Source organism: Hippocampus comes, unplaced genomic scaffold, assembly GCF_001891065.2.
Source record: "Hippocampus comes isolate QL1 unplaced genomic scaffold, H_comes_QL1_v1.1 scaffold21, whole genome shotgun sequence".
In the NCBI taxonomy this organism is placed as follows: Eukaryota; Metazoa; Chordata; class Actinopteri; order Syngnathiformes; family Syngnathidae; genus Hippocampus; species Hippocampus comes.
Genome location: NW_017805745.1, coordinates 873676 through 895231, shown reverse-complemented (window position 1 = coordinate 895231; position 21556 = coordinate 873676). Strand labels below are relative to the sequence as shown.

Below are 21556 nucleotides of genomic sequence, written 5' to 3'. Positions count from 1 at the left end.
GGGCAAAAAAAAAAAAACGGGTCCCGTCGTCAGGTTTGACGTCCTGATGAACTGTTGGCCAGGCAATGAGTAGTTTCACAGCAGCCCGGTTCTCACCCGAACAACAAAAAAAAAGGCTTTCGGGTGTGAGAATCAGCTTGGTTGACGGTGTTACACGGTCTCTGATCATGCCTCACCTTGCTTTGAAATAAGACGGGGTGCCGTTTGGGGAGCCGAGCTGGCTGCGGAGTCCTATGGCACAGTCCAAGGATGACGAGAAAACCCGCCTCAAGATGGCGGTGTTCACCATGACGGCTCTTCGCAGTCTTGGATTGAAGCGGCTCGCTTTCGACAGAAGCAGCACCGTGGCACATTTTCAGGGTGATCTCCCACTGCATTGGAATGAAGTCATGATTGGGAATTGAATGACGACCTGTTCTGAAAATCTTTTTTTTTTTTTTGCTGCTGCTGCTATTACCTTACGTCACGTCTGACGTGCACTTTTGGGATTCCTCGTCTTCACATTCGCCGTCTTTTGTTGAAATGAAAACTTATTAAATGAGATCGCATTTGTGTGCAAGTCAAGTCATGGCTTCCTCAATTAATTGAGAATGAGGTAATAGACTTCTAAATTGGGGGACTATTTCTCCCGCAAAGAGCACAGCCCCTCCACACAGACACGCAACTGTCCGACTTTGATGAGCGGACCGGCTGTCAAGGTTAGTACTTGGAGACATTGCTGATGAGTGCCTGCAGGCTGCCAAGTGCAGAGGACACAAGGCAGCAAATATGCAGCCCGTGTGTCAACATGCTTCGACGGCAGCATCCTCTTCTTGACTTCAACTAATTGTGACTCGGTTGCAGCGTTCATGCTTTAGCAAGTCATAGTCATGCATAACAATTGCATATATAATTTTTGAAAGGGGGGAGGGGGGGTAATTCAGACTGCTGCTTTTGCGCATCCACCCCAATTAGTGAGCGACCTGGCGACAGCCTAACAGGTTGCCTTTTTCTTTTTGACTTTGGTGCGTCATATGTGAACCTTTTACCGATACACCAAACATTGTCAGAGGACATTCAATCGCCATCTTATTTTAGCAACAATATTCTCAACAGCTCCTTTGTCGTCACCCCACTCTCGCTTTTTTTTTTGGGAGGGGGGGTGGGAATGGGGGGGGGGTTATTGTGAAAACGTCTCCGCAGCCTGCGGCATCTTCGCGCAGCATCCCACCGCGCACAGCCTTCGGATGTGCAATAAGTGACGTTTCTCCGGGCCAATCTTGTTCCTATTCCGCCTGTCGACGCGGCTGAACGAGAGCCGGCTTGACCAATGGAAGTGGTTCGGCGGGGTGAGTGGGCGTCCGTGTACATCACCGTCCCTCCCGTGGCTCGACCGAAGAGAGAGGGAGAGAGAGAGAGAGAGAGAGAGAGTTGAGCAAGAAATCCAGCCGGGTGAGTGAGAGCGCAAGGATGAGTGGCGCGTAAATGTTGCGCATTGGTGTGACATTGAACGCCTCTTGTTTAAATTTGGCAGCAACAAGGAGGACAGATTCGGACATTTCCATCTCCTTTTTTCCTTCCTTCTTTTCCTCTTTTTCAACCCATGGGCTTCATGCCAGGTTCGAGTGACAATGAAGCCCCTCGGACTTGAAACATGAGGGAATAGACTCTTGCGTTCATCTCGCCCGCGCTTTGCACGTTTATTGCTTGGAAGTGCATTTTTTTTTTTCCACGGGACGTCAACCGGGAGCCGAGCATTGATTTTGGGAGACGCTTTAATGGGAGACACCGCAAACCACTGACCACCTGGCTGCTGGAAGATGAGACGCTGATCACCGCAACAGCCGCAGGTCACACGCTTAAACCTTTTACATTCGGCAAGTTAATTTGGGGAGGAAATAACCGAGACGCCCATGTTGTTTGTGCTACTCGCTGTTGCCTTTTTTTTTTCAATGATTACGATTATTTTATTTGTTTTTCTGGACCCGACTACCATTGCCAACGTCACGAGAGGGCTGTGAGCAGGCAGACCGCAAATGTTCTCAAGTGATATTGCTCATTATGTGTATGTGCACTTTTAGAGTAGATCTCAGTTTGCCAATGCGAATTTCAAATCTTTACCGATCGTGTTTTAAACGCTTGGATGTGCAGCCATTCATTCGGGAGTCCGTAGACAACTTCAGCTCTTCAATTTTCGCAATTTGCATCTTGAACTGATAAGAGTGTGCCATGTTCACCTTTTGTTAACAAAACCAATGGTCGCATCCTTTTTTTTTTTTTAACAGTGGGGGCCCAAGTGGAGCAACACACACAAATGGCCACCTAAAAGGCTGATGCAGTGTGCTATTAAGATGCTTTTCTCTGAATTATTCCTTCAAAAAATGTAGGTAGAGAAAACATACTGGCCCTTATTTGCGAAGGTGTTTCGGAATTATTTTCATAAATGTGTTTTCGTTTTCTTTTCAATGTATCGAGGTTCACAAAGTGTTTTTAAACTTCAACAAGGTCATTGCTTTGAATACAGTAATATAACATGAACAATTTTATGACTGAATGAAAAGTGTTCTGTGGAATAATGTTAAAAAGCTCCCCCCGAACATTGTTGAATAGAATGTTGTTATTGAATGTGTGGAATACACTAAGAATGATTCATTTGCAGTAAGGCCCATGATTTTTAGGTAGGCAGGTTAAATGGTTCGGGAGGAGTGGGGGAGGGTGCCGCGTGTCATTTTGATGTGATCACGTTGCCTCCAAATTATTGACTGAAAGCGTTCTCGTTGATGCATTTTTAGGGTTGGACGATCCCCGTCGTCAGTGAGAAGTCTGCCACCGCCGCTTCGGAGCAAGAAACGTTTGCCTCGCTTTCTCTGTCATGGATCTAAAAGACTATTACCTGTTGGGCGCTTTGCTGGCTTGCGTCTGGCTCGATCCTTCCATCGCCCAAGAACTCATCTACCCCATCAGGGAGGAGCTGCAAGAAAATGTCCTCATTGGAAATATCCCCAGGGACCTGAACATCTCGCATACAAATGCTGCCACGGGAGCCAGTGGCAATCTCGTGTACCGGTTGGTCTCCAAAGCGGGAGATAACCCCCTGGTCCGCGTTCTGAGCAGCACCGGTGAGATATTCACCACATCAAACCGAATAGATCGGGAGAAACTATGCCCCGGCCCCTCCTTTGAGGACAGCGAGTGCTCCTTTGAAATCGAAGTGGTCATCCTGCCTAATGATTATTTCAGGCTGATTAAGATCAAAATAATCGTCAGAGACACAAATGATAATGCGCCCATGTTCCCATCCCCTGTGATCAACATCTCCATCCCGGAGAACACGCTCACCAACAGCCGCTTTGCCATCCCTTCGGCCACTGACCCGGACACCGGTCCCAACAGCGTGCACAAATACGAGCTGATCAACGGGCAAAGTGCCTTTGGCTTGGACATTGTGGAAACGCCCGAGGGGGAGAAGTGGCCCCAGCTCATCGTGCAGCAAAATCTGGATCGAGAGCAGAAGGACACGTACGTGATGAAGATTAAAGTGGAGGACGGCGGCAGCCCCCAGAAATCCAGCACCGCCATCCTCCAAGTCACCGTGACGGACGTCAACGATAACCGACCCGTCTTTAAGGAGAGTCAGGTCGAGGTGCACATCCCGGAGAACTCCCCTCTTGGCACGTCCGTGGTACAGCTCCAGGCCACGGATGCGGACGTGGGGGCCAACGCGGAGATTCGATACGTGTTTGGGACTCAGGTGTCGCCTGCCACAAAGCGGCTCTTCGCGCTCAACACCACATCTGGCCTCATCACGGTGCAGCGGCCCCTGGACAGGGAGGAGACGGCGGTGCACAAGCTCTCTGTCGTGGCGAGCGACGGCAGCCCGAGCCCCGCCAGGGCTGCCATTTCAATCAATGTGACCGACGTCAATGACAATCCCCCCAACATAGATTTGCGATACATAATCAGTCCCATTAACGGCACGGTTTTCCTCTCCGAGAAGGATCCCATCAATACCAAGATCGCGCTGATCACCGTGTCAGACAAAGACACCGACATCAACGGCAAGGTCATTTGCTTCATCGAGAAGGATGTGCCCTTCCATCTCAAGGCCGTGTACGACAACCAGTATCTGCTGGAGACGTCTGCGCTGCTCGACTACGAAGGCACCAAGGAGTACAACTTCAAAATCGTGGCCTCTGATTCGGGGAAACCCAGCTTGAATCAGACCGCCTTGGTGAGAGTGCGGCTGGAGGACGAGAACGACAACCCGCCCGTTTTCACTCAACCCGTCGTCGAACTGGCCGTCATGGAGAACAACAAGCGGGACCTGTTCCTCACCACTCTCAGCGCCACGGACGAGGACAGCGGGAGAAATGCCGACATCGTCTACCAGCTGGGACCCAACGCGTCGTTCTTTGATCTGGACCGCAAAACGGGGGTTCTGACCGCCTCCAGGGTTTTTGACCGAGAGGATCAGGACAAGTTCCTGTTCACCATCACGGCAAGAGATAACGGCACGCCGCCTCTGCAGACACAGGCGGCCGTCATCGTAACCGTGCTGGACGAAAACGACAACAACCCCAAGTTTACGCACAACCACTTTCAGTTCTTTGTCTCGGAGAACCTCCCCAAATACAGCACCGTCGGGGTGATCACGGTGACGGATTCCGACGCCGGAGAAAACGCCGCCGTGTCCCTCTCCATTCTGAACGACAACGAAAACTTCATCCTTGATCCTTTCTCTGGCGTCATCAAATCCAACGTGTCATTCGATCGGGAGCAACAGAGCTCGTACACGTTTGACGTCAGGGCGGTGGACGGCGGCAGGCCTCCTTGCTCCTCGGCTGCCAAGGTGACCATCAACGTCATCGATGTGAACGACAACAGCCCCGTCGTCATCTACCCCCCCTCCAACACCTCCTTTAAGCTGGTCCCGCTGGCCTCCATCCCCGGATCGGTGGTGGCCGAGGTGTTTGCAGTCGACGGCGACACGGGCATGAACGCCGAGCTCAAGTACGCCATCGTGCACGGCAACCACAAGGGCCTGTTCAGGATCGACCCGGTCACCGGGAACATCACGCTGGAGGAGAAGCCGGCGATGAGCGACGTCGGACTGCACAGGCTAGTGGTCAACATCAGCGACTTGGGCTATCCAAAGTCCCTCCATACCCTGGTGCTGGTGTTCCTGTACGTCAACGACACGGTGGGCAACTACAGTCTCATCACGGATCTCATCCGGCGCAGGATGGAAACGCCGATCGAGCGCAACATCAGCGAAAGCAGCGAAACGTATCAAAGCGGGGACTATTTAACCATCATGATAGCCTTCGTGACCGGAGCCTTGGTGGTGATCATCGTCATCTTTGTGACGGTGCTGCTGCGCTGCCGGCACGCTTCCAGGTTCAAAGCCGCACAGAGGAAAAAACAGGGGACAGAGTGGATGTCACCCAACACGGAGAACAAGCAAAACAAGAAGAAAAAGCGCAAGAAGAGGAAATCTCCAAAGAGCTCCTTGCTCAACTTTGTTTCCATTGAGGGCAACAAACCCGACGACCCCGCCCACGAGCCCATCAACGGAACCATCAGTTTGCCGACCGAACTGGAAGAGCAAGGGATGGGGCGCTTTGATTGGAATGCCACACCCACCACCACCTTCAAACCGAGCAGCCCCGACCTGGCCCGACACTACAAATCTGCCTCGCCGCAATCAGCGTTCCACCTCAAGGCCGACACGCCGGTCTCCGTCAAGAAGCATCATGTGATTCAGGAGCTCCCGCTGGATAACACCTTCGTTGGGGGCTGCGACACCCTTTCCAAGAGGTCCTCCACGAGCTCAGACCACTTCAGTGCCTCCGAGTGCAGCTCCCAAGGAGGGTTCAAGACCAAGGCGCCCATGCACAGCAGACAGCAGGTAAAAGAGCACTTTTACTGGTCTATAAGTACTGCCTATAACTGCCCGGTTCCACAATGCTAGAGTGCCAGTTACGAGTTGAGCCTCACGCTTGGGTTACGGATGCAACGACAAAGCAAAAGGAAGCACACCCGTTTCCCAAACGATAACACTAAAAAAGATAAGAAAAACAAACAAAAAAACAGCAACTAAACAGCCACCAATTATGGATTTGATGGACTCTTCTGTCACATCCATATTTTGGTGGTTCAATCAAAGACTCGTGCTTGTGTCATGCAAGTTGATGAAAATAAGTGAGTGGCTGCCTTATTTTATGTATTCTGCACCCAGGTTAGATCATTGGTTCAAAACAAAACAAAACAAAACAAAACAACTGTACGTCTATCAATTGTGACTCACTGTTCATTGTGAAAGAAACATTTTTTTCTTGCCTATCTACTCAAACCCGACACCAGGTACACAACCTCCACAGAGATAGAAGACATCTCACCTCTCATAAACCCCGAGAGTGCATTTGTGTATTTTTTTTTGGGTTTGTTTCAGTGTTCTGGTGTGTACTGTGACATCACACAAGGCCACGTTTTCGGTACCCGTAAGCAGTAACAACAAGTAACAATTAGTCCTCCGGAGCGTCACACGTGAATGTCACAGACGGCTTTGCCACATTGTCAAAGCCTGAAGAATTACATTCTTCCTCTCCAAAGCACACGAACAAACTGAGTGAGGCTTGTCTGGGACTTGATACACATCCAATTCAAAAAGGATTAGCCAATAATGAGCCTCAAATTTAACCATAATCCATGCTGCTTTTTGCGGAAGTGGGGGGGTGGCATCAAAGCCTTATTAATTTTTCTGCTAATAAAGCCCCACTACACCACAAACAGTTACAATCTAGCACACATGGACAAATACAGGGAGCAGCAGAGGTGGGGGCTGGGGGTGCGCAGGGGGGGTGAGAACGAGGACAGAGGGAGGGTCGAGTGAGAGAGTTGTTACTGGCTCAGACTCGACTGGTGGTGGTACTGAACCTTCAGGGGGCAGCGTTGAGCCGCATGGCGGCACCTGGCGCGCCGCCAGACCGCAGTGGTCCACGCAAGGAAGGAAAAGAAAGCAGTGAAATCCATGTTGGCGTTCTTGGTGAAATACTCTCTTCTAATGATGCTGAGGCTGCACGGGCGAGATTGATAACGGCAGGTAGAGATGAGAGTGATAAGGTCTGGCCAGGAGAGGACGAGGAATTACTGGGGTGACGCCGTGCCAGACGCGACGTCGATCCGCACCTCCGGGTCATTGCTTTTGGACGAGTATTTCATGCCTTTTCAGGCATAGCTGTCCAAAAAGCCATTCGGTTTCCCCCCGACACTCGTAAGTGTGAGCGCGTGGCTGGTGGCGGGCGGCGGCGGCGGGGGACGAGACAAGGTGATGACATGGGTGGCTGTGGGGTGTGACAACCGCGATGGCACATGCGATATGACACTATATAGTAAAAAAAAAAAAAGCATCTCCATTAATTCTTTCAGTCATGCCGCGCTTTCTAAAGGACTTCTTGGGATCAATATTTCTCACACTTGATCAAAAGGAGCACACCGTGCGCTGTCTTTTATGTCGTGCCACATATAGCGCGAATGCAGGCACTTCAGCGCCACCTGTTTGCCAATAATTTCAGCAATTTGGTTGATTGTGTTTTGCAGGTGCTCATGGAAGTTCTTAAACAAAAACCTTCTTTCATCCCCAGAGTCAAAACTGACCTCAGATCGAAAGGTGGACGTTATTTTAAGCTTTTCTGAAGTGAAGAAGAATTCATTTTTGCTGACCTTGTACGTAATAGCAAGCTAACACCTTGTCGACTTCAAAATAGCCGCTTGCTTTACCGTCATATCAATTCCGCGTTCTCTCCCTGAGGTTTTCATATTTGAGGTTAAATGGCAGTTATTGATTGTGGCAAAATGTTTCGACAGCCCCGGGAGGAAGGGTGTAATTTCAATACTCTTCTTGAACCCTAATGTTTGTTTTTGTTTGTTTTGTTTTTTTTTGCCCAGTGCCATCATGTCAATGTTTGGCCGATATGCAATGAATACATTCTCGGACACAAGCAGTCACTTTCCTTAGTTTGAACAGTAAAATGTCATCCTGGTATTAAATTACAACATGAAGCGCCATTGTGGCAAAGTGCGCGATAGGGGAATTCAGTCTTTACATTGTTTCCTCATGAGTAACTAACATCATCAATCACCTCCTCTTGTTTGATGTGGACGTGAAATAAGCAACTAAGCGAACAAGGACGTTAAAGGCAAAGACATGGCGAAAGCTTTGGGGAATAGCTTTTGAATTGATTTTTTTTCCCCCCCTCCCGGATTGAAAGCCATTCTGTTTCGTCTCTCAGGAGTCACTTCTATGCAGCATCGGCATCAATCAATAAATAAGAAAATTGAAAGCAAATTGATTAACAAGTAGACGGAGAGAGGAGAAAGGTCGGGAGCGGCTGCAGCAAAGCATGAAAAATCCACCGGCGGTATCTCCCTCTTCTTGAATAGACAACATTAGGAAAGCGAAATAGGAGCCATTTTAAGTGGCATCATCACTCGGCGTGGCTTTTGAGAGACCTCCAGCCTGCTGATAACAATAGGCGCAATCCTTGCCTCGTCTGTCTTTTTACACTGATTATTTATCCTCCAGGGACCGACATAAGCGGAAACAACAGTGAGTAAAAAAGCATAAAAACGCTGTCCTACTTTCACACGGCGACACGAGCATCCAAGAAAACAAGCATAATAATGCTGCTCTTTCAGCATCAGTTACCCCCCCTCAGTATTGAACATTTCACTGAGTGCTATCTGTATGATATACTGACAAGAACATGGAATCTAATCTCATCTCAAGGCGAGACACAGGTATGGTTCACTAGCGTAACGCCTGCCCAGTGGCTATGCATTAACAGCACACCCTACATGAGATCCCAAGGCTCGCATTGAGCACACATTAATATGATTTCCCTGAGTGTGGCGAGCTACTAAGTAGTCCGTGAGATGGCGTCTATTTATTCGGCACCGTGCTAAACTGATCACAATCCTTGCTGTGATTTGTCAATGTTCATACATCAAGTATTTGCTGGGGAAAAAAAAAATCAGTGCCAGATACGAGAGTACGAATTTTGCACTTTTACATCAGCCTTCGTTCTTCACCTTTAGATAATTTCCATAGTGAATGTGAAAATAAGGCTGTCTATTATGCGAGAGGCCCGTGCCTGTGAGATGAGTCCATTTTCTCCCCTCACTCACTTTGTTATGGTAATGTGACAATACTCTGTATGTGGGTGCACAATTACCAGCCTTATATGGGATTCACAGCGATGTGACCGCATAGCGCCGACGGGCTATTTATTTGCTGCCGGTGATCTTATTTCATGATTTGTTTTTAATGCGGCAGCAAACGCGCATGCACTTTCGAGCATGGACCAACAGTTCAGTCTTCAAACATTGTTCACTCTGATGTGCAAATCATACCGCCGCAAAAAGGACATTTTAGAGGAACTCCCTTTGGAACTGTTTGGCTAGGAACTTCCGCTGTATCGTATCTGATGGCGAGTGATGTATTCCCAGAGTCATTAGCCGTAGCATTAGTTGACTGGAAGTAGGCGGAGTCAGCCCTTAAGGTGGGAACAAAAATAAGTGTCGACTCCCCTTATTCGACTGTTGCCAGGCAAATTAAACAATGGGTAACATCAGATCATCAAGTTACTAAACAAATAAATAATGAATTATAGAAAAGAAATGTATAATAAATAAATTAATAAATACATGTAATTTTTTTTTTTTTCTGTATGGGCTGAAATTTCGGACTGCATTTGAATGCACCTCACGTCATGGTGACGTAATTAACTTGTGGTTTCTTAGCGTCTTAAATCAGCAACGGGGTGATGTTGGTAGCAATTGGGTCATGGCAATGGAACTGTGATGAGACAGGGCAAAATGTCGAAAAGACAAGTTTCGCTAGCCGTCACGCTAGCACGTGGCCCAACTTCAAAATAAAAGGCTACAAAGGCTACTGCATTGGCGTCCATGTATTATGCATGAAGCTTTTATTTTGAAGTTGGCCTTTGCATTGGTGGGCTTGTTGCATTATGGGTATTTATTCAGAATAATTGACATGCCTACTAGACACCACACACATCAAATAAACTGTCACCGGAGGCAGAAAAATAAACTCTCTGTCATTTTTTTAAAAATTTGAAGTCACCGAATTACTGAAGGAAACTCTTGAGTATCACAACGTGAAAGAGAAGAATGGAGCAAGAGAGGGTACTGTGGCCTGATGTGAAGTCCCGTTACGCTAGAGGCTAAATTTGAGAAGTTCCGGTACGCCGTACCGCTGCGTACCGGCCCACTCAAAGCACCGAGTGGCGTGTATAATAATCCACTCTACTCCCAGTGTATAGGAAGGGCAGAAACAAAACAAAAATATGCAGGAAAAAAATGATTATTGACCACAGGACCCCTTCAAAAACCTTGCCTCTTTGTTTGATGAATAGACAGACTCAGCAGCAGAAGTAGCTTTTGTCTTTTTGTCTCATGAACGGACAGCCTACACCCTGTAATAACAAAAAAAAAAAAAAAAGAGTGATTACAGGGCGGCATAATTGAACTTTGGAGGGGTCGTCTTTCTTGTGCAGGTTCATTTGGCACATTTATAAAGGAATTAGTGGTACGTATATGAGGGTTGATGGAAGCTGGGAAGTTTGGGAAGATTAATGGACTATGACAATGTGGCACCTGGGGGGGAATGTCTGTTGCTGTCTACTTGGCTTTTCTGACAGCGATGTTGGCAAGTGTGACTGACGAAGTGGGAGAGAAAACAGCCATGGTTGTTGAATGCCATCATTCAGCATGCCCTTGTATTGTACATGCAAAGGGCACTTGTGTCTACACTGAAAAAAGAAAAAAAAGAACAGCTTTTTTTGGAGGGGTTATTTTGTGAAGTGGTCACACGAAACAAAATCATCTGGGTCCAGATTCATTTTTTTCAGGAGACTATATTCCTACTTGAAAAATCTACCTGCATCCAGAACATTTTATTTTGTCCAATCACTTTGATGAAATCAAACTGAGTAAATTCAACACAAAATTTGTGCTGATTAAGTAGTGGAGGCATATTTCGCATGTTCAAGCTGTAAGTCATAAGAAACAAGGTCTCATTGATGTGAACACACTCCATCAGCATACTGTTTGAAGAATGAAAAATAAGGAAAATGTGGCTCTGCGATACGCCAATTCGGTACGACCCAAAAACTCATTTAAAAAAGAGGAGTGGCACAAACACACAATACAGTACAGCATTCATGGAGGGCTTGTTCTTGCAAAGAACTTTCCTCAAGAAATTATCATGTCCAATACGTCTACAATGTCGAATTTAACTATGTAGACTCTTTTGAACGTTAGCAGTCGCAGAGGAGATAAGAGCCTTGAGGCCATCCAGTTTGGTCTGCACAGACAACAAATAAATCAACGCTGTCTTTTGTAAACCTGCTGGGCTGTGACTTATTTGGTTTTCTTTTCTGCTGTTCAACCAAACTAGATGGTTTTTTTCTTTTCTGATCTATCTATCTATCTATCTATATTAAAAAAAAAAATATATATATATATTTTTTTTTTTCTGGAGCAGAGTACCCAAAACACAGATGATGGCAAATTACCAGGAATTTGTTTGTTTGTGCACATTTGTATTCCTGTGAGTGTATTTTCCACCCACATCCTTAAATTTGGCATCATATATAAAATTCTGTTTTGATCATGGCAAGCGTCATATCAAAGAACGCGCACGTGTGTGTGTGCGTGCGTGCGTGCATGCATGCAAGTGTGTGTGAATGTGTGTGAGTGTGTGTGTGTGTGTGTGTGTGTGTATACGCACGAGCGTGTGCGCATATGCGATTTTTCTCTGTCTATCATTTGTTTGTTTGTGTGACACTTTTGGCTGACAAGCCATTCATCTTAAAAGTAAACATCGTCTATCTCTGCAAATTCTCAGAGCAAATTGACTGATGATCAATCATCCCAAGAGTCACTATAGGATATTCATGTTCTGCACGTTCCGAAAAACACAAGAAAAAAAACCCCAACAACAACAACAACATTATTTTGCCTTTTGTGGGACTGTCATCACTCCAGTCATCGTCACGTTTTTCACTAATCCGGATGACATTGCCCGTTTCTTTACTGCAATCGATCAAGCTGACGTAGCGAGGGTTAAAAGGAAATAAATAAATAAATAAATAAATGTCCACACCACTTCAGATTTCGACAGCATATGTAACATAAGAGTAGAGGGTGGAAGAAAATGTTTCTTGACTTCTTGCTTGTCTACAAAAAGTTTTCATGGTACACCATGGTGTGAATGCCCTGCCCCTCCTTTTCACCCTGCACCTGTCCAACTCCAACCAACGAAAGCAGACCCCGCACCCCCTCTCCCCCTCTCCTGCCCACCCCCTTCCAACGAACCTTTCACCCAACGTTTATCGAGGTCACTGCTGTTACTAGCAATGTTAAATCATGGATGGCATGGTCACCTTATTTTTTTTTTTTTTCGTGTTCTGATCATTTGTGACAGATGGGAGTGCTTTGTGTTCAGTGCCCACTTCCCTTCCGGGGAATGCGAGTGTAAAAGATGGGCAAAGCATTGCTTGTATGTCTTGACATGACAAACCCAGAGGGAGACACGTCTTTGTCATTCACTTGTTGTTACATGTGACGTGCGAGCCGCTGCTCGCTCACTCGCTTGCGCCAGTGTCCAGGCTAATAGTTGTGCTAATGGCTTTGCCAAACAAACATGCGCAAAGCTAGCCGGGGGGTGCGGGATTGGGGTGGGGGGTGTTTGAGGTGAAATGTGACTGCCATTGACTGCTGTGCCACGTGGCCTCATCACTAAAAAGACTCTGTAACCCTCATCAATGTAAATCTTTATTGTATATATGCGATGTTTCATGTAAATTGAACTCCTGGTAATCTTGCCTAATGTGCTGTGTTAAAGAATAATGGACTTAATTTTTTGTCTTATTCGCCCTGCTTCTTTTTTTTTTTACAATTGTTTTTCTTTTGTTTGTTTGTTTGTTTGTTTTTTATTGCCGGGACAGCTAAACGGAACTTAAAAAAAACTTGACAATTATTTAGAACACTGCAAGTCCTGTTTTTGAAAGCTTTATTTGAACACTGCTATTCTACCTTAAGAATTTCATAATAAATGTTTCCCATAGCTCACTTCCTGTTTCTATCTGTCAGTTTTTTTCCCCCTCCATCTCTGATGAGCTAAGACAGGTCGTGCAAACTGGGACGTGTCAGGTCGCTACTGCACAAATTGTCAACTGGCTCCCATCATCAGCCGCCAAAGAAGGGAAGGAAATTGAGAGAGAAGCAAGCTTTGGGGGTTTGAACAGATCAAGGTATTAGAACTACTTGTTCGGCGTTTTTATAGAAATTCCTTATCAGAATTTACTGTTCGAAGGAAAGTTGCCTAACAACAGTGACGTCACCGAAGTTGATTTGGAAGGTTCTCACCCCATCACACAGTCAATTAAAAAGTCTAAATTCCACACTTAGCAAATCTAAATATGTTTTAATATACATTCATCTATTCAAGTGCAGATATGTCCTCCTAAAGAGATCTGTTGACCCAATAATTCCTGAGATTGTTTATGTCACTGAACAGTGCAATATAATTCTTAACAGGGGCCATGCCATCACTGTTTCATGCATAACATCGGTCAAAAATGTCAGTTTGCTGATCGGATGAAGACGGACGATGCTGTGGCGCAGATATGCGACCTATTATTCAAGTCCACGCCCGCTCAATTTAGAAAAAAATGGCTGAGCAACAACGTGACAGGATCTTGTGCAAAGTTATTTTATTTCATTTGATTTTTTTGAGTGGGGTGTGGGGTGAACACACACATTCCGAAGCATTTCGGACCCAGAATTGGGCTGTGTCTGGGCACATTTCGGGGAGGATGACCTCCCCATTAGGTGGAAGTACCCATATTCTAAAAGGAAGATTTCACTCCATAACAACACTTGCACGAATAGTCAATGTAGCAATTGCAGCTAGCTAGCCGAATCCAGTCAGATTCGGGGAAGATCTAAACCTCGCTCAGGCGAACAATACAAGGCTTGGTGAATCCTGTTTCACAATGAGAGTAAGAGCCCAACATCCTGGGGGCAAAACGTGACGTCGCTATGAACGCTTGGCCATCGTAAGACAGTCAGATATTGCATATTACCAATCGGAGTAAATCTGCTTTCCATATTCAAATTAAGGAGAATAGTGACCCAACCAAAGCAAAGTTAAATGTTAAATATTAATGAGAAATCCAGCTGCCTCGTCTGCCAGGCTGTTTGGAGAAACGAGAACAGTTTGGAAAAGGACATCACGGGCATTTCCGATCCAAATGATCTTGCAAACCTAAGAAAAGGACATCAAAGAAATCATCATGTGGCTGCACAAAAATGAAATCATTTGGATCCAGATAAATTTTTTAAATAGAAGTATAGTGTAGTCAACCGCAAAAAATGTAGCTGGATATTCTTTGATGAAATAAATTGGAGTGAAATCAACACACCATTTTTTTCAGTCGATATTGTTACATAATATGAAATATTAGCACATGTCCATAAATGCACAAGCCTGACTCTCTGACTGTTCTGTGGACAAGAGAGATGCCCTTAATTAAACATTGTTCATAAAACGCAGTGGGAGTCACCATTTTGTAGGAAGGGCAATGACAACATTATCACCAAAGCCGCAATTCAAACACTCATTAACAATGAGGAAAAAAAGAAACGCTCATCAATCAAAAATTTCCCGTCTTATTGTCACATCTGCATGCCATCCAAATGTCAAGGCACGCCCTTAGCGCACACTTTACTGACTTTTATAGCACATGCAATTATCATTAAAAAAATTAAAAGACGATTAAAATGTATTAACTGGACAGCAGAAACATAAAAAAATACTCTATTCCCATTTTATTCGATTAAAAATTGCTCAGGACACATAGTCTCTTTCAAGATGTTTTTGTTGTTGTTAAAGATAAAATCAGTGGCGTGTTCATTTGCAACAACAGATCTACATTAGTGTGCCTTTGTTGGCATAATGAGCCTCGTTCACAACAGGATGACGTGTAAAACAGGAGCTTTATACACATGAATATTCCATCATCCACAAGCTTTGTAGAGGAATCGTGTGCAAACATCCGAATAGTCTTCAATCCATCTTGGCCTTTATCTGGATTCATTTGCATTGGATTTCTTTTTTTTTCTTTTTTTTTTTTTCCATCATGTGCGCCGAGATGTAGTGAGGGGCGAAATGACACCGGGCTTCAAAGATTGTGTCGAGTGAAAGTGGGCGTGGAAAATGAAGTCCCGTTTCGAGGCAACATTATCACCAAAGCCGCAATTCAAACACTCATTAACAATGAGGAAAAAAAGAAACGCTCATCAATCAAAAATTTCCCGTCTTATTGTCACATCTGCATGCCATCCAAATGTCAAGGCACGCCCTTAGCGCACACTTTACTGACTTTTATAGCACATGCAATTATCATTAAAAAAATTAAAAGACGATTAAAATGTATTAACTGGACAGCAGAAACATAAAAAAATACTCTATTCCCATTTTATTCGATTAAAAATTGCTCAGGACACATAGTCTCTTTCAAGATGTTTTTGTTGTTGTTAAAGATAAAATCAGTGGCGTGTTCATTTGCAACAACAGATCTACATTAGTGTGCCTTTGTTGGCATAATGAGCCTCGTTCACAACAGGATGACGTGTAAAACAGGAGCTTTATACACATGAATATTCCATCATCCACAAGCTTTGTAGAGGAATCGTGTGCAAACATCCGAATAGTCTTCAATCCATCTTGGCCTTTATCTGGATTCATTTGCATTGGATTTCTTTTTTTTTCTTTTTTTTTTTTCCATCATGTGCGCCGAGATGTAGTGAGGGGCGAAATGACACCGGGCTTCAAAGATTGTGTCGAGTGAAAGTGGGCGTGGAAAATGAAGTCCCGTTTCGAGGGGCGTGTCAGTGACGTTATCACGGGACCAGGGGAAACTGAGGTCTCGTCTGCGCCTGTGCGTGTCGAGCGGGGGGAAAAAAAACAATCACGTGACCGAGAAAAACGAAGCCTCATTTGGGGCGGTACTTGTCGAGCTGAAAAGGTCATGTGACCACGGACGACGAGCGCTCGCATTCGCGGGTAACGTGACACAGTTTGAAAACCATTTGAATCTGGTGCCAGCGCCGAGCTAGTTCAGGTGTTGAGCGAGAGAGAGAGAGTGAAGAGTATTGTTTTGCGAGTTATTAATCTTGAGTTAATTATAAAAAATCACTTAGTTTGTCACTCGGGTAGGTACCCATTCATTCATTCATAGACTCAGAGAAAATTCAGAACTAGTCAGTCACGCAGTTCCTTCAGTTGATCATAGATAAATAGTTGCGATCGAGTCATTCCGTTCAGTTGCAGTGTGGTGTGTTCAGTGTTAGTTAGTGAATTTGTTTAGCCCAACCGATATGCAACAGTCGGAATTTGGAGTGGAGCGACATGACGAGAGAAAACGACTTATTCGTTCATAACTCAACACTTTGCCCCTCACGAGATTTTAAGGTTCTGTTTGTGCGACGAATAGGTGGAAATCAAAGAATTTAAATATTGATTATACGGTACCATTAGAAATTTCCAAGGGCCAGATTCGTATTCGCGCCTCCTGTGTGTTCTTCATTCTCCATAATCATGAACCTGCCTGCTAACTAACAAACAAATCCACAACCAAGGCCACATACGCAGGTCGATGAAATATTTTCACTTTTATTAATAGTTCAGCCTTGGTGGAGCTTGGCGCTCCACTTAGTGGCCTTGTAGTATACACTGTATGATCATTATGGCTGAACAACCAATCCGATGCTGGTGTAGGGTTATTTCACTGGAACTGTTCAAGGAGATTGAGGAAGAAAAGCCATCTTGCAGTCTGTATCCTCCATAATTGAATATCATGGTTTACAGTTGGGTCAAATTTGGCGTTATTTCTAATCCACATAGTCAAATCTACCAACGCTGTCTCTATTTTGCCAAGTAGCTAAACACACAACTTGCATTTCAACAATACGGAAAACAAATCAAGTTTGAACAGTGATGGTGACACTGACAGGATTTCACTTGTCATTCACTTTCGATCCTAAATTACAAAAAAAACAAACAAACATAAAAAGAGGCGTCACTTCCTCTCGAAAGTGCGTGTGCACGTGTGTGTGTGTGTGTTGGGGGGATTTCAAAGTGCCGCACCGTCATATCTATGGAAAGTGGGCCTAACTCATCTTAATCTGTTCACTCTGTTTGAAAGCCAGAAGCGCAGCTTAGTCTGCATTTGGGAGAGGAGGAGGAAAGAGGAGGAGAATTAAACGGAAGGATGGATGAAAACATCAAAAAATAAATCAATAAACAAATAAATGGCGGCTTTCGAGTTTGCCCTCGCGTGTACGGTCACTTTCAGAAAGCCATGTGCGCTTTCAGACTGGATTTTGAAACCTGACTTCTGACCCCAGGTTTCATCAGATTGCCTTTTCTTCTGAGAAAAGTACAAAAGAAACGGCAGTGGCCATTTCTTTTTTTTTGGGGGGAGGGGGGGTAAAAATAAGGCCATAATTCATCCATTTTTCTGGACTCTTAATGTGCATGTAAAAAAAAATATTGACTAAATTTAAACATGGGGAAAGTGTCTTGGCAAGATTTACTAGCATAGTATTGAATAGGAAATTGCATTTCCCTTCCAAAATGCCCGTGAATGCCCGGAAGATGAAAGAAATGAATTGAAGACTGTAAGCGAGCGTTAATACGCCGCCGCTATCCTGGGATACTGTACAACCGCCCTGCCCCCCTTGGGGCAGTGAGCAGCGTAGCCGTGACAGGAGACCAATCGGTTTGCCTGTATTTTTTTTTTTTTTCTCCGATCGTTGTTACAGCATCATTTCATATGAATTTGAATTTAAAGAGAAGTCAATGCGATTACAAGCCGTTAAAAATGATTCGCGATGTTAATAGTCGGTACCATCAACATTCACTGACTTCTGTATGCACACATTCAAACAAGAATCCAACTTTTTGTCTGAGCTCTCAGGCATTTAACTGTCGGGGGAGTTCCGACGTGCAGCTTTCACCGCACGCATCCGCAGCCTAAAAAGATTTGCAAGTGCGGAATCGTCCGTACCGTGACTTGCCAGACAGAATTTCAGCCACTTCTCTTCGTTGGGACGGTAAACACGTGGTGGGGAGTTTTCTGATCCACATAAAATGATATCGAACATCAGATGCTTTTGTCGCGATACATCGCTTTGACGTCAGTAGCGTGTCATCAGAATCTGAACCCTCTCTATTGGCCAAGTATGTAAAACTTTTTAACTAAAAGCCAGTAATTATATTTATCTGTTATGATTGGTATTTCCTGGACAAATAAGTACAGTTGCTCGTTTTTTTAGCTTCAAATGAGGACGAGAAAGAACTGAAATCATTTAACCATCTGGGATTCAATTATTCCTTTGAATATTATTTGAATCAACTGAAAAGTTACTTTGTACACCTTTTAGTTAGGAATACGTGATTAGGATATGTTGTGTCATGTTGTTCACTCTTGCAAACGTTGCATGACGGGTGAGCCATGATGGGTCGTTTTCAGTCGACGGCGGGTGACAAAATGGCCGCCCCCTGAGTCGGATAAAAATGGGTGGATTTTGCGGTCGATTTCGTATTCCAGAATAAAAACATGAATCAAAATGCGATGTTTAGACTCGGGGTGGGAGTGGGAGTGGGGGGGCAGAATGACGTTGTAAAGACCAGTTTTCTTCAACTCCGCCCATCACCATCATGACCCAGACTTTCGATTGAGACCTTCACTCCAAATGTTGCACGATATCTCTGCACAAGGAAAAACAAAGTGCGCATTTCTAAACGTTACTTCTGAGACACAGTGCAGAACTGTAATGTTCCAAATAAAAAGTATCCATCCGAGTATTTCCTCTCCCTCCTAGTGTGACACCGCTAAGTCACGAGGGTCAGTGTGGGGAGACTTTTTTTTTTTAAATCAATAGCAGTATGTGTGTGTGAGGCGCGCTATGAATGTTTTCACTTTGCTGTAACAGAAGTCAGTAGGGGTTTGAATTGAGATGGCGCCGAAAGCACGGGGCCCTGCGAAGGGGAAAACATGTACAAATATCTTTATATGTGCATATTCTTCTTCTTTTTATTTTTTCAGCAGATATTGAATTCTTGGCTGCAAAACAAGATTCCCTGTGGGCAAAACACTGCTGTAGAGGAAACATTAAACGGAGCAAAAAATCAAGATCAAGCTAGTTCCTCAATAGCTTGGAATTGGGGAACAAGCTGCAAGTGTTGATGTGGATCGTTGAAAAGGCAACAATAACCATGGCAACATGAACAAGTACTTTGATGAGATTTGGGGTAAAGAAGGCCGAACAGCCCAGTCGAGTCTCCACAAAGTAGAGCGGCTTCACTAAATATGCTTACATATGCTTCGTTCTCATATCTTTTCAAGAACTGACAGATGCCTTAAAACACAGTGTTGGCTGGGAGCGCCACTAAATGAGTCATATGCCCGACGCTATTGCACCGAATTAAAATCCGGATAAGTCAGAAGCCTGCAGGAAGCCCAAGAGTTGATCCTTAATTTCTATTTTTTTTTTTTTCTTTCTTTCTTTTTTTTTTTAAAGCTCTCACTGATGCACGTTTCACCAGTGACAGCGTGATTCTTGTCCCACGGACATCTCCATCCCCCTTGTGTAATCTTTCTCATTCAGTATTCGGTCACTCATCTTTTTCCTTTGGGTGGACACAAAAAAGAAAGGTGAGTCTGTCTCAGAATGTATCCCCAAATGTATATGGCTTCGAGTGGGAGAGAAACTTTTCTATTTATTACCATCATGATATCACATGATCCTTCTGGACTGCACTGGGTTGTGATGTTACAAAAAAAAAAAAAAGCCGTTGCCGTTTTTTTTTTCCATTTCTGTCTTCAAGGCCCACTTAGAAATGTGTACATGTGTCCCACATGCACTTCAAAAGAATAAAAAAGTAGCCCCAAAGTTGCATCGCTGGACCTTTGACCAGAGGTTTGTGGGGCTTGAGCTGACAGGACAAATTAGAAAAGTATTGCAGGAAGCCCTTAAGCAAGGCACTTCACCCTCACTCCAATGCGGTGCCGGGGTTTTTTTTTTTTTTTTTTTTTTTGCCTGGAAAGATAATTTGTGCTCAGTGAATTTTTCCTTGGGCGAAACGGCAACACGACACAAAATGTCAAATCAGGCGGCGTCAAACACATATTTATTCATGTCCCCTTTGATATTTGCCATAATTGAGTGAAACACTCACTGCCCACTACATGAGGTACTTTGTTTTTGCATTAGTTGGGGCCTTGTGGATTAACCTTATTTGAATTTGAAAGAGAGATGCACCAAACACTTACCATTACTGATTAATGTGAGGGGGTTTGGAAAAAAAAAATATATATATATATATCACTTCTACAACATTCTTTGGAAATCCAAGTGTCCAATTACCGGCGAGCTATTCTTAGAATCGTCCGCAGGCAACATGTTGCTGGCAACATGTTGCTGACCCCCGCTGCAGTTCAATGACCGTGTATTTGGATCAAGCAAAATTCATATTTGGTGCAAGGTAAAAGAAAACAAGGCCGTTCCTCGGAATAATAACCTTGTCAATCAGATTTTCTGGGGATTGTCAAGGATTTGCATTCAAGATGAATGTAACTAACAAAATGGAAATAAAAAGGATAATCCACCATGATAAATTTTATGTGCATATATTCAAGACCGTTGCCTTCGACACGTTTGCTTTCCAAAAAAAACAAAAAAAACAAAAAACAACCCAAAAACATTTAGGCTTATGAATTCAGTCAAACTCAAAGCTACATTGCAAATGTGTTTGTATGAGATTCCTTTCATTGAACTCAATTCATGTTTTCGGAAATTGCTGTTCGAATGTTCGGGCTTGGAAAATTGTAACAGGTAAATTTGCTGTGAATGAGCGCTTTAGTTTTCGCCTGCTCAGAAGTTTGCTCTTTGGTTCTAATTCAGGATTTCCCCTGGCGCAGTGAATTAAAACTGTTGATTAATTGGCGTTAAGTCAAATTATTAACATACATGCTGTGGTCTGTATAACATCATTAATAGTTTGCCATCGCTCACCGAGAGCTCGCACTGTAGCTTCTCAACTCTGGGCTGACGATTTTCCTCGGGAGGAGGAGATATGTGTGTCATTTAGTCGACGTTTAATGCTCTTCAGGGAGCTAATTAGAGGAGAAGTTGTGATGTATAGCTGCTTGAGGGATGTGTGTCAACCCACTCCGGTTCAACGTATAGACTGCAGATTTGTATTGATAGTATGCTTGGTCTTGCGCCTGGGGCTGAGACATCGTGCGCCGACGCCTTTGTCTGGCGAGGCCAGCCGATAAGGCTCGTGATAAATCTGCCCGCGAATGAGCTGTCATCGAGGTGCCGCGCACGGGAATATTTAACGCAAACGTAAAATATAGCTTGTCTGTTGTTTTATCTTCGAGAATGGGGGGGGGGGGGGCCGAAGTTTAGGGTTTGTAAA

General features: G+C 44.6%; 1 protein-coding gene across 1 annotated transcript in view; it reads left to right on the top strand.

Moving 5' to 3' along the window:
- The first annotated feature begins 1439 nt into the window (after positions 1-1439).
- Positions 1440-21556, top strand: part of pcdh9 (protocadherin 9) — a 150959-nt gene continuing 130842 nt past the window's right edge. The window contains exons 1-2 of the mRNA XM_019884612.1: positions 1440-1829; positions 2772-5887. Coding sequence (XP_019740171.1) covers positions 2852-5887 — 3036 coding nt within the window. The 5' untranslated portion in view covers positions 1440-1829; positions 2772-2851. The remainder of the gene's footprint in view (positions 1830-2771; positions 5888-21556) is intronic.